The 13,070-nt window shown below is 42.6% G+C and overlaps 1 protein-coding gene across 2 annotated transcripts in view; it reads right to left on the bottom strand.

Annotated features, from left to right (window-relative positions):
• Nucleotides 1-13,070, bottom strand: part of Gpatch2l (G-patch domain containing 2 like) — a 51,240-nt gene that overhangs the window by 32,630 nt on the left and 5,540 nt on the right. For both annotated transcript variants that reach the window (XM_021201690.1, XM_021201688.2), the window contains exon 3: nucleotides 3,077-3,141. In XM_021201690.1, the coding sequence (XP_021057349.1) occupies nucleotides 3,077-3,141 (65 nt within the window). The remainder of the gene's footprint in view (nucleotides 1-3,076; nucleotides 3,142-13,070) is intronic.

Below are 13,070 nucleotides of genomic sequence, written 5' to 3'. Positions count from 1 at the left end.
GGTTCAAACTTCCAACTAGCTACAATAACAACAGCTTAGTTTCCACTACAGTGTATTCCTGCCAATAGCAAGACATGTCATTCCCTTTCCAGACCACAGGAGTACAGTAAAATATTACAGCAGTAACTAGAGTTCATGTTGCCTTCCTTCTCATACCAGATCCCACCTCCCCATTGACACTCAAAATAATAATGACTCTTAGAATTAATGTGCAACTTTCCAAGGGGGCAGTGAGACCTGTATCCTGCAAATAGCAGGTATATCACCAAACACTAAAGAAGCTACTCTTTGGTGTATAACCATGTCTCACTATAAACATACGTTGCAAACAGCTGTCTCAGAAACAGGAATTCCCAAGCCTCAGCAAGCATCAGCAGCACCAGAGGGCTTGTTGAAACCAGGATGTGGGGAAGTGAGGGGATGTCGACAGACAGGAAGGAAGACACATGCCAGACAAAGTTTCTGATTCTGATTTGAACCAAATACTAGCAAGTTCCCTCATGAAGCTGAGTGTGTATGGAGAGCACAATCTGAGAACACTATTCTACAACCAGCCAATGACACAGGAGGATCAGGACAGTGTGTATGCTAGTTTATGAAATTTGACATGTCCACTCCATTTTTTTTTTTTTTTTTTTGGTTTTTCGAGACAGGGTTTCTCTGTGTAGCCCCAGCTGTCCTGGAACTCACTCTGTAGACCAGGCTGGCCTTAAACTCAGAAATCCGCCTGCCTCTGCCTCCCGAGTGCTGGGATTACAGGCGTGTGCCACCATGTCCGGCCTATGTCCATTCCACTCTTATCCAGAAGCTTTTCTCAGGACATGCACTGCAAGGTGCAAACCCATTAGGCTATGTTTTCTGACAATGATTAATCCAGAATTTTGGTTCTTACAATTCACTCATGATCCAATAATAAACATTTTTAAAAGGACTTGTAGGTGGACGTGGTGGCCCACTCCTTTAATCCCAGCACTCAGGAAGATCTCTTGTGAGTTCTAGGACAGCCAGAACTACACAGAAAAACCCTCTCAAAAAAACAAAAACAAAAACAAAGTCGGGGAGGGGGGGTAACAACTCACTGAGCTAGAAGAGACTTTGGGAGACTATCATGCAAACTCCTCACGCTGTCCTGCCATTTTGTTTCTCTCTGCCTCCCGGGAGATCCTAGAGACAGCCTTGGCAGTGTGACCCCACTACATAGTTTTCCTACCCATGGAGTAATCTAATTCGGTGGTTTCACTGCATCCTGCCTTACACTTACCCACGTTTGTCAACTTAACAGGGGCTCTTACATTCCAGGCAGTGTCTAAGGGGTCATGGTTATAAATAATTCCAAGGGCTGGAGAGATAACTCCGGGTTAGGATCACTTACTGCTCTTGCATAGTACCTGAGTTCGGTCCCCAGCAGCTACATGGCATCTCACAACTGCCCTACAACCCTAGTTCCAGGGAATCTGATGTCTTTTCAGGTCCATGTACCCTTATGATGCGCATACATACACTCAGGCACAAACACACATACACAAAAAATAAAATAAGTAAGTATATGAAAACGATAATTCCAAGCTGTGGACTCACTCAAAGGAAAGCACCAAAAATACATAACACAATAAGCAATTTTTTAAAAAGCAGAGGTTAGAGAGATGTCTTAATAGTTAGGAGCACTTGTTGCTCTTACAGAGGACATGAGGTCAGTTCCCAGCACCCACGTGGTGAATCATGACCATCTACATAACTCCAGGTCCAGAGATCCAACACCTTCTAACCTACAAGGGTACTAAGCACATACATGGTACATGTTACATAAATGCAGGCAAAACACTCATATACATAAAATTTAAAACATCTAAAAACAAACAAGCTCTGGGCATGGTTGTGCACGCCTTTAATCCCAGCACTCAGGAGGCAGAGGCAGGTGGATTTCTGAGTTTGAGGCCAGCCTGGTCTACAGAGTGAGTTCNAGGACAGCCAGGGCTACACAGAGAAACCCTGTCTCGAAAAACCAAACCAAACCAAACAAAACAAAATCATGAGATAACAGATACAAGGAACAAGAGTGTGTATGTGCAGACACATAACACTTGCACACACGTACATGTACACACTCAGATAAGGACTATAAATCAGGGTTTCTTCAGGGAAATAAAATGCATATTTAAGTGGATATATGGTGACTTTTAAGGACATTTATTAAATATTCACCTAGGACACTACAGTATTTATTCACATGACTAATAATCTTCAGACATTTAAACGTAAATAACATCAAAGTTATCTCTCAGTAAAAATACAAATATGTTCCCCAACCCCCACCCCCCAACCCAAAAATTACGCATCGGGCTGGAGAGATGGCTCAGAGGTTAAGAGCACTGACTGCTCTCTTGGAGGTCCTGAGTTCAATTCCCAGCAACCACATGGTGGCTCACAACCATCTGTAATGGGATCTGAAGCCTGCTCCTGGTGTGTTTGACAGCTACAGTGTACTTATATAAATAAAATAAATCTTAAAAAAAATAAAGAATAAATAAAAATTACATATCAGAATATTATTGGTTATAACTAAAAGAAACTTTCCCTAGCTCATCCTTGATGCTCTGATCCCACAAACCAATGATTCTCCAGTGATAATCTACTATGTAAGAACCACTTTAGGGATTGTAAAAACATCAGATTCTAGAGACCAACTCCAAATGTATTTCATTTCTAGCAGCTCCGAAAATCTGAAATTTTCACGATTCCCGAAGTAAAACTTCATACACCATAAATAAGTCATTCCACAGTCATCAGAATCAATCATTGAGACAAAGTCCCAAAGCTGGATTCAAGAGTACTTTGCCAGGGAACTGGAGAAATAGCTAAGCAGTGTGGTCTTCCAGAGGACCAGAGTTTGGTTCCCAGCACCTATACCAGGTGGCTCACACAATGGCCTGTAACTTCAGCCCCAAGGTGATCTGACGCCCTCTTCTGGTCTCGGTGGGTGACTGCACTACACTCAGATACACAGGTGTATATATAATTTAAAAATTAAAAGCTAAGAGTCTTTAACAACATTAACCCTTTAACACTTTAAGATTACCTTGCCGTCCTTCGTCATTGGTGAAGAGCCCCGTGTCACTGCTGCTGCACACACTGCTAGTGTCACTGGGGAGAAGGAAAAGACAAGGCAGCTCATCAACTCCCGTCAAAAATGATTTCCAATGGAAATATTCCAGTTGTCTCTGTAACTTCACTTCAGCCCATTAGTCAAGCTAATACGTAAATTTCACACAGAAGAAACAAGTAAAGTTTATCCATCCTGCCCTCAAAGGGTGAGAGAAGAAAGCTAAAACTCTTACATATTAAACTAGTTTCAAAATCCTTAAAGCCACTGTTATAAAAGCCGCAGGGAGCCGCAAGTGCTAGGCTGTTCTCCTTTCCTCTCGCTCTGGTCTGACGCAGGAGGACTCTGTGGACAGTCTGTTCTCTGTCACAGCGCTTACCTATGCAGCAGAGTGCAGATGCCAGCAAATGGTTTCTACAGTTTTCAGTGGTTGGGGAAAAAAAAAAACTCAAAAATGAGTATTTTCTGACATGTAGAAACCATATAAAATTCAAATTTCAATGTACATAAAGTGTTATTGGAGGCAGCCATGTGTACTTGTTTCATTTACGCACCACCCAGGGCTTCTGCACTCATCCATAAAGGTAAGCAACAGAGAATGCAAAGCCCGGAGTCCTCAGATACTGGCTAGCTAGCTCACTGCAGAGCAAGTTCTACTCTGAGATGATGATGCTCCAGTTTTAATGTTAAAAAACTACAGAGGTGTTTATCATGACGTCTGTCAAATCTCTTTCCATTAATTTCAAATCACCAGCAACACTACAACCCCCCCCCCCATCCAATCCTGAAATGGGAGAATAAAGACATTTCCAACAGGAAGGTGAAGGGAAGAGACCCTCTCCGCCTTAGCCCAGAGTTTCGCTGAGGAAGCACTTGCTCTGTGTTTACTAGACACGGCTGGAATCACACCCAAACCAACAAGGACATCTCAACGGCAACTTAAACAATGCATTTGATAAATACTCCTAGTCAAGCTAATGGGAGAGAGAGAGAAATAATTAGGAGAGTGCTTCCCAAAGACAAATACTCCTCAATTAATAAGGGATAGTGCAGGTCTGGAGTTTAACCTCATGACACGAGAAAAAGCATCCCCTTTAACAGCTAAAAAGAAAAATCTCTAAAAGATTCATAGGAGGATAAAAAGAAATGTAGAGGTGGTCTGAGACAAGTCTGGAGGTGAGTTCTCTGACTCACTCACTCACTTGTGTAGACGTGATTGTACATTTGTGTGGTAGTCAGAGGACAACTTCTGGGAGTGGGTTCTCGCCTGCCTTCCCCCGTGTGCATCCTAGAGGCTGCACTCTATCACCAGGCACAGCAGCAAGCACCTTTACCTACTGAGCCATCTCACTGACCCCACACTGCTCTACAATGCTTTCTACTAAAAGAAAAAGTTTCCTTATTTCATTGAGCAGCATGATCACCATTTTAAATGAGACACAAAATTAGAGCCAGGATTTTGGACTACCAACTGTATTATCTAATTACTTCAGTATTATTGGAAAAGCTACTGAAGCACATCCAAACGAAATAACAGAAGTGTAAAGAAAGCTACCTTAGCCAGCTCCTCTAAAGATTGATCCTCCCGCCCACATTCTATTAGAATTAAAAGGTGGCTGGCACCCACTTATCACTTACACTCTGCCAGTGGCACTCTCCTTTATCCCACATCCATCCATCTAAGTGTCCACCAGAGCCTCCTTGTAATTAGAGGCTCTCTCAGTGGAGCAGATGATTGGGCACAGGATCACATCCACATAAGCATGTATCACAGGAATGAGCCCAATAAACTGCCTGATACCGCTCGCTCACCTACTGCCACCACCTCAATCACTGCCAGCCCAGCACTGTAACCCTCAGCCACTGTGACAGGCCTGCTTTTGTCTTTGAATATTGCTCTTTCCAAATTCTGAAAAGGAACTGTATGTACTTTTGGGAGGATTAAAGGTTATCATTTCAAATAAACACAAGGTCTCAGTTTTAAATCTGTGGATATTTATTCTATACGAAAAAAACACAATTGTTTGGTTTTATTTCATTTTCTCAATTTGAAACCCATGTTATTATATAAAGCTGAGCCAATGAAGTGAAAACCCCATCTCAGCAGAGGAATATCAACAGTCCTTCTCAACTGGAGACACTTCTGCATCCCTCTCAGGGTCATTTAGCAATGCCTCCAATCTTCTCCCTCCTCTTCTGGAGAGAGAAGCCCGGGCCTCATTATTGAGTGCACTTATACCGCCACAGTCCTCGGAAGGCATATATAGTGAAGAGAGAGGCAGAAGTGCCACAGGGGCTTGCTATCCAGACAGCCTAACAGAAAATCACAAAGTTCCAGTGTCGGTGGGAGATCAAAGGACTAAGGGGACAGACAGACAGGAAAACACCCAATGTGCTCTTTTGGCCTCCACACCCAGGAGTGCACATCTGAGTGCCCATACAACACACACACATACACCCATGCACACACACACACACTAAACTGTTGTTAGCACACAGGTTTGTTGCTATTTATTAACCAGAAAGTTTAAAAAGAATTTATCTCTTACACATAACTTACATATATTTAAAACTAAACAGAAATTTATGACTTATTATCACAAAAACTAAAGCTTTTAGGTTAACTACTGGCTAATTTTGTGTCAACTTGACACAGGCTGGAGTTATCACAGCGAAAGGAGCTTCAGTTGAGGAAATGCCTCCACAAGATTCAGCTGTAAGGCATTTTCTCAATTAGTGATCAAGGGGAACGTCCCCTTGTGGGTGGTGCCCTCCCTGGGCTGGTAGTCTTGGGTTCTATAAGAGAGCAAGCTGAAGCCAGGCGTGGTGGCACACGCCTTTAATCCCAGCACTCGGAGGCAGAGGCAGGCAGATTTCTGAGTTTGAGGCCAGCCTGGTCTACAAAGTGAGTTCCAGGACAGCCAGGGCTATACAGAGAAACCCTGTCTCGAAAAACCAAAAAAACAAAACAAAAAAAAGAGCAAGCTGAGCAAACCAGAGGAGACAAGCCAGTAAAGAACATCCCTCCATGGCTCCTGCATCAGCTCCTGCTTTCTGACCTACTTGAGTTCCAGTTGTGCATCCTTTGGTGATCAACACAACAGCAATGTGGAAATGTAAGCCGAATAAACCCTTTCCTCCCCAACCTGCTTGTGGACGTTGTACATCGTGGTGCGGAGCCTAGTGCGCACCACGATGTACAACGTCCACAAGCAGCACAGTTAAGGGGCTTTTAATTGTAAAAAGACTTTGGATTTTAAAAGATATTGGATATTTTAAAAAGATTGAACTTTTAATATGTAAAAGACTGTGGGACTTTTAAAGTTGTTTAGATCTTGGGGATAAATAAGAAACTAAGGGTTGAGGCTTACTAGTGATGTGTTTTGTGTGTCAAGTTGACAAGGGGTCAATTGTACTGGCTAATTTTGTGTCAACTTGACACAGGCTGGAGTTATCACAGCGAAAGGAGCTTCAGTTGGGGAAATGCCTCCATGAGATCCAGCTATAAGGCATTTTCTCAGTTATCAATTAAGGGAGGGAGGTCCCCTTGTGGGTGGTGCCCTCTCTGGGCTGGTAGTCTTGGGTTCTATAAGAGAGCAAGCTGAGCAAGCCAGGGGAGGCAAGCCAGTAAAGAACATCCCTCCATGGCTTCTGCATCAGCTCCTGCTTTCTGACCTGCTTGAGTTCCAGTCCTGCATCCTTTGGTGATCAACAGCAAATGTGGAAATGTAAGCCAAATAAACCCTTTCCTCCCCAACTTGCTTCTTGGTCATGATGTTTGTGCAGGAATAGAAACCCTGACTAAGACGTTAACTATTCAAAATAGGTAAAAATGCATTTAACAAAAACTTTAAAAGTATTTTAGAATCTAGGAGAAAAAAGGGAGAAAAATGTCCCCCTGTCCCCAGAGACACTCCTGCTCTTCCCATCTGCTTTCTGCCATGCTTCTGGGCAGAGGTGGGGCCTCTGCAATTACACGTCATCATGAACCTGATCCCCACAAGGTCTCTCAGAGACAGCTCTGCCTCCAATTCCAGACTAGTTCTGTGAGTTAGAATGGTAGTTTATGCAGACAGCAGACTCTCCAGGCCACATGATCATGAACAGAAAGGGACTAAAGAGTTGGGTAGTATGCTAGCTAATCTAGGCTGGTACTAAGCTCAGAGGCACCCATCCATCCTTTTAATGTGTATCTACCTATTTACGAGGCCTATATTTCTGAGGCTTTTTAAAGTCTTGTGTATGTGTATAGGTGCTCTGCTTACATGTAGCTGTCTGTGTACCCTGTATATGACTAGTGCCTGCCAGTAGCAGGTGTCGATGCCCTCAGAAGTGGCGTTACAGATGGTTGTGAACCACCATGTGAGTGTGGAGAGTCAAATTAAGTCTCTGAAGAACAGCCAGTGCTCTTAACCACTGAATCATGTCTCTAGCCCCCATTTCTAAAACTTTCTGCTGCCTTTCACATAAGATGTATCTTTTCTATGTGTAAAATCCAGAACAAGAGACAATGCTTTTCTCCTCAAAATAATGCGAGCAAACACAGCCCTCATGTTTATCATGGAGGATGAAGGCCATGGTAGTTTTCTTCCTATTAGAATCTGCTTTCATACCTGATCCCAAAGACTGCCAATGCAGAACATAAAAACATGCCACAACATGTACGGAGAGAGGATTGCTTTCATTAGTTCTCCCTTTAAAACTTTAGGTTTAATTTCTTTTTTTTTTTTTTTTTTTTTAATTGAGGAATTTTTCCCGACAGTTATATCTCCTAACTCCTTCTTTTCCAACACCCTCACATCCTCTTTGGGACAATGCTAACAGACTGCGCCTCTAATCCCTGTCCCCACACCTGATGTCCTCTCACCAACGTCTCTTCCATCTGCATTCTAGGAAGACTTTGACAATTTCTATGTCATCGACTCAACTATCCTTGGTTTTGTAATTATAACTACACTTTAAATTTCCTTATGGCTTTCCTGTGAATTTTGTCTGAATAGCTGCTTTCCAACTCACAGATCAGAATGTTCTGTGTTTCCTGATCTGTCCTCCTCTGAACTTTGAGAAGAATGTTCCCCCTTCCCTTACTCTACAGAATGTATCCAAAGGCCTCTTTTTTTAAGTGAACATGTCCCAAATTATTTGTAATATTTCTTTTATAATATATGAAACTGAGCAGAATTTAATCCAGTTCCTCAGAGTTCATGTTCTAGAGTGTTTTTAGGCTGCATCACTGTGTTGGTGAGCATACCTGCATGCCACACACCTAGATCCTACCCCTCCTATGACCACCTTCTCCTCCCATGCTGGCTCCTGCCTCTTCCTCTTCCCAAATGGCTACCCCACTGATTTGATTTTTAAAAAAAAAAAAAAAAAAGATTTACTTATTTATTTTCGGTATGGGTACACCAGTGCTCTCTTCAGACACGGCCCAGAAGAGGGCATAAGCTCTCATTGTGGATGGTTGTGAGCCACCATGTGGTTGCTAGGAATTGAGTTCAGGACCTCTGGAAGAGCAGTCGGTGCTCTTAACCGCTGAGCCATCTCTCTAGCCCATGATTTTTTTTTTTTTTTTAATGTTTAGATTCTATATAAGAGAGGGAACACATGTGATATTTGTCTTTCTGAGGCTGGCTAACTTCATTTAGCATGATCTCCAGTACCAGCCATCTTCCTGAGAATGATATGATTTCATTTTTCTTAATAGCTACATAGTATTCCATTATTTGTGTCTACAGTATCTTCTCTTCGGCTAAGCTGATAAATAGGATCACAACGAACACAGGCGTGCAAGTACCTCCTCTCTCTGTGTCGGCAGGGACCCTGTCAGGGATCTGAGCAGGGATGGCACAGCTGGATCAGCAGTTGTCTTGGGAGTCTCCACCCTAATTCCCATTGCAGCGACACTGATTTACACTCCAACACTGTGTAAGTGCTCCCAACCCCACTCTCGCAAACATTTGCTATTGTCTGACTTCTTGCTGACAGTCATTTTGACTGAGGTAAAGCTTAATGAATGCCAATGTAGTTTTGATTTGTTTTGCCTGACAGCTAAGGATAATGAACATTTTTTCACTTATTTTTTGGAATTTTGTACTTCTTTTAAGAACTGTCTGCTCACATACTATGTCCATTTCCTGATGGATTATTTACGTTGGTGTTTAAATTTCTGAGTTCTCTGTAGACTCTGGATATTAATCAGCGACTAGCTGGCAAACTTCCTCCCATCCAAGAGGCTCTCATTACTCTGGTAATTATTTCCTTTGCTGTGTAGCACTTTTTGATCTCATCTATCCTATTTGTCAAGTCTTAGGACTATTTCCAGGTCTCCAAAGGCCACTGGCTCTTATCTGTCCACAGATACTTATATGGCCTCAGACCTATCCCCTTTGCCAGATCCACACCTAACAAATGGGTATGAGTGAGGAGGCTTTGAAGGAGCCCCAGGGCTACTGGGGGTTTCACTTCACACTGGTCTACTAGACTGACAGTGGATCATCTCCTGACTCTCACCCCACCCCACCCCACCCTAGATATTTATAACAAACTGAGGTATATGAAACACTACAATCTCTAGAATGCACTACAAAGTGGGATTTTTTTTTCCTTTCCTGGCCATGTAATAATAAGCTGTCTGCTTGAAGGCTCAATGTCCCAGGACTCAATACCGTGTAGCAGCTTCCCATCCACAATACAAAACACACAGAGAGAACCAGCCTTCCCCATCCAAGTAAACTCCAAACAGAAAACTCGGTTATAGGTTGAAAGTGAAGGAAGGAGCAACATGTCACCTGGAAAGTTCAAGTCTTGTTTGCATTTCTGAAGCCAGGACTGCCTGGGGAGAAGGCACACTGGGTCTTGCCCCTCTGGGTAGACTGACATGACATTCTGCAGTACACCAGCCTAAACAGAGGAAACCTCACTGACAGGACAGCTGATGATGTGAGTGTGCAAATGGTTGGTTACATTTGTCTGACTGACTGGCTGTACATGTGTGTCATGCATGAGAGGAGTTTGTAGGGGACTGGTTTTCTCCTCCCACCTCATGGGTCCTAGAGGCTGAATCACATCATCCCTCAGGCTCGATAGCAAGCAGCTTCACCCACGGAGGCATCTGGTTGGCCCAAATGTTTAAATTTTTTTTGTTTTTGTTTTTGGTTTTTTTTTTTTTCGAGACAGGGTTTCTCTGTATAGTCTCAGCTGTCCTGGAACTCACTCTATAGACCAGGCTGGCCTCGAACTCACAGAGATCTTTCTGCCTCTGCCTCCCAAGTGCTGGGATTAAAGGCATGCACCACCACTGCCCAGCTTTAAATTTTTTTTTTTTTTTTAAGTAATCTAGTAGGTAATGGGAGCTGTTTCTTAGATGCCTTTTAAGATATGAATTCACAGTACCAGTAGACTAAGAAACACAATCTCCTGTGTTGGGATGGGGATGGGGGTGGCGAGGAGGGTCCTTAGAAGAGCTCCAAATTGTGTTCCTTAGAATGCTACATATTTACCATTTAGCTCTGTACTTCCTAGCAAAGTTCTTTTCAGGAGGGAGAGCCTAAGGGACAAACCTGCAAATACAGTCATCTCATATGTGCCTCCAGAGTTGTTTTCCAGTTCTTTGGAAGGATTCACCAGCAGAAGCAGACTAAGCCTATATAAGCAGTCTCTGCTAGCCTTTTTATACCTTTCGGGGACTGCTGCCAACTGCAAAAAGGTAAGCATGCTCTCGGTCAGCACCTGCGTTTACAGACAAGCACGACATTCCAACACTACAGATATTCTTCCCACTGCCCCAGTAACCCCTGATTAATGACCTCCACTTGCAAAGGAGACTACTTACCTTAACCATGAAATAATGAAGGCTATTGATCCAACAAGCTACTGCTATAGAGTGTTATTGATCACCCAATCTTTGGTTAAAATGGTCCTCATTTAGCAAGTTCACTGTCACAAACACCTGGAGCAAAGCACACACGTAATTAAAGAGTTTGGGGCAGTTAAAGGGAGAGGTGATGGACAGAGATCTCAGCGTTCTCCCATTTATTCTTGCTTCTGAGCTATTGTTTGTGTCAGAAGGGATATTGATTTTCTATAAAAATAAGAAAACAAGAGGCACCAAGGGGCTGCAAAAGGTCAGCCTGGGCTGGGGAAGGAGGGGACAGGTCTAGCACTCCATCTCTGTCACTTGCCTTCCAGGACAAGGGAATATTTTCTTTCCTATGAGACCAGCCTTTAATACATCACCTGAGGAAGGCTCTTGATGTGACTTTAGGCCACCACCTAACCAATTTGCTCTTAAAAGAACTAAACTGTATTCAAGAGGAACAAACAGCGTGCTGTTGAAGAGCAGAGCAGAGCAATCGGGTAAGTCCATCTCCTAACGGGTAAGTAAGCGACCCTCAGAAAAGCTGAATAAAGAGTGGCAGGAACTAACTTTACAGGATTTGTTAAATCTCTGAGCAGTCACTCCCATACATACACGGAAGGACATTACAGTAATAACAAGCTTTATGCAGCATAAATAAAGCTACTGTGTTGTACCCATTTCTAAATCCTCACTATTCTTGACTAGACCACAACTGAATGAAGAAGAGAGGGAGAAAAGCAGAAAGAAACAGTGGCAGGGCTTAAAGCTGTTGGCAATTTTCAATTGTTAGTAATAAGTGAATTTAAGTAAACTAGAAACAAAGCCAAACTAAGATAGACATTCCCAAATACAAAACATTTAACATATGGTTTCTTAAAACACTATCCATAGACTAGGTTAGTATTAGTGATGGACTTCTTAATTTTACAAGATAGATCAAGACTAGTAATCTTACAAGGCTGCTGGTGAGAGCCCTCAACATGACTGACAGAAAGTAAAATCCAACACTTTGATCTCTATGTGACTGAACCACAGCTCTGCCAAGCAGCTCCATTAAAGAATACTCACTCAGGGACTCCTGAAAGTACTTCTTTTAAAACAGAAGGTAGGGACATTTTGATATAACCAACTCACCAAGTATTTTTATATCTGTAATATACAAATCCTAACTATTTTCTACTTGCAGTTTAGTGTTAGCCCTGTTTATATAATATGCTTACTACCTGGGGGCAGGGCTGGGGGGTGAGGTTCAGTGTGACAGCACCTGCCTAGCAAGGACGAAGCTCTCAATCCCCAACACCACAGCAAAACAAAAGGGAGGCCACACATCTGTTCAGTCCAGCATTTAGAAAGCTGAGGCAGGAGGATTGCAAGTTGAAGGCCATCCTGAGTTAAAGACCCTATTCCAAATAATGATATAGTAATAATGAGTAGAAAAAAATTTTAAAAAGTAATAATTAAGAGCTGCTTGAAAATTATAAGATGTTATTCCCTTCTCTGTTGAGGGAAGTTTGGACATGTGCTGATGAAAAAGAGTAAGAAGCACTGTCCCTCCACAGAACACATTTAGGGGGAAAATACAAAAGCATTTCTCCTTGTAACTACAGATAAATGGAGACCAAGTCAAAGAGTGACTTAACATTCCCTTGAAAATTAGATCCTACTTTTTAAAAACAGGGTCTCATATAGTCCAGGTTGGTCTCAAACTCCTTATGTAGCTGAGACTGATCTTGAACTCCCAATCTTCCTGCTTCTACTTCCCAACTGGCAGACTACAAGAATGTGCTACTAAGCCTTGTAATTCAATTAGAGAGTTCAGAGAATTTTTCTCAGTGCATGTCTACTACTATTACACAAGCCTACCACCTAGTTTCCCAGTATTTTAAAAGGAATTAGGAAACAGAGATTGGTAAGCAAAAATGGAATTATTTACAGTTTGACCAAAATTGGAGAGAGGAAAAACTTGTGGGGTTTCCACTGCCTTCCTGTAACACTGTTACCATCTCAGATGAAGTAACTCTGGAAATTCTCCCATTAACCGTGAGATACGCTGTTCAGAAGTGTGAACTCTCTGGGAAGCAAGTTGAGAGCCCCCTCTGCTTGGTATTA

The sequence above is a fragment of the Mus pahari genome, chromosome 7 (genome assembly GCF_900095145.1).
Source record: "Mus pahari chromosome 7, PAHARI_EIJ_v1.1, whole genome shotgun sequence".
NCBI classification, from domain to species: Eukaryota; Metazoa; Chordata; class Mammalia; order Rodentia; family Muridae; genus Mus; species Mus pahari.
Note: the sequence above shows the minus strand (reverse complement) of the source record. Positions and strands in the feature narration are given on the sequence as shown.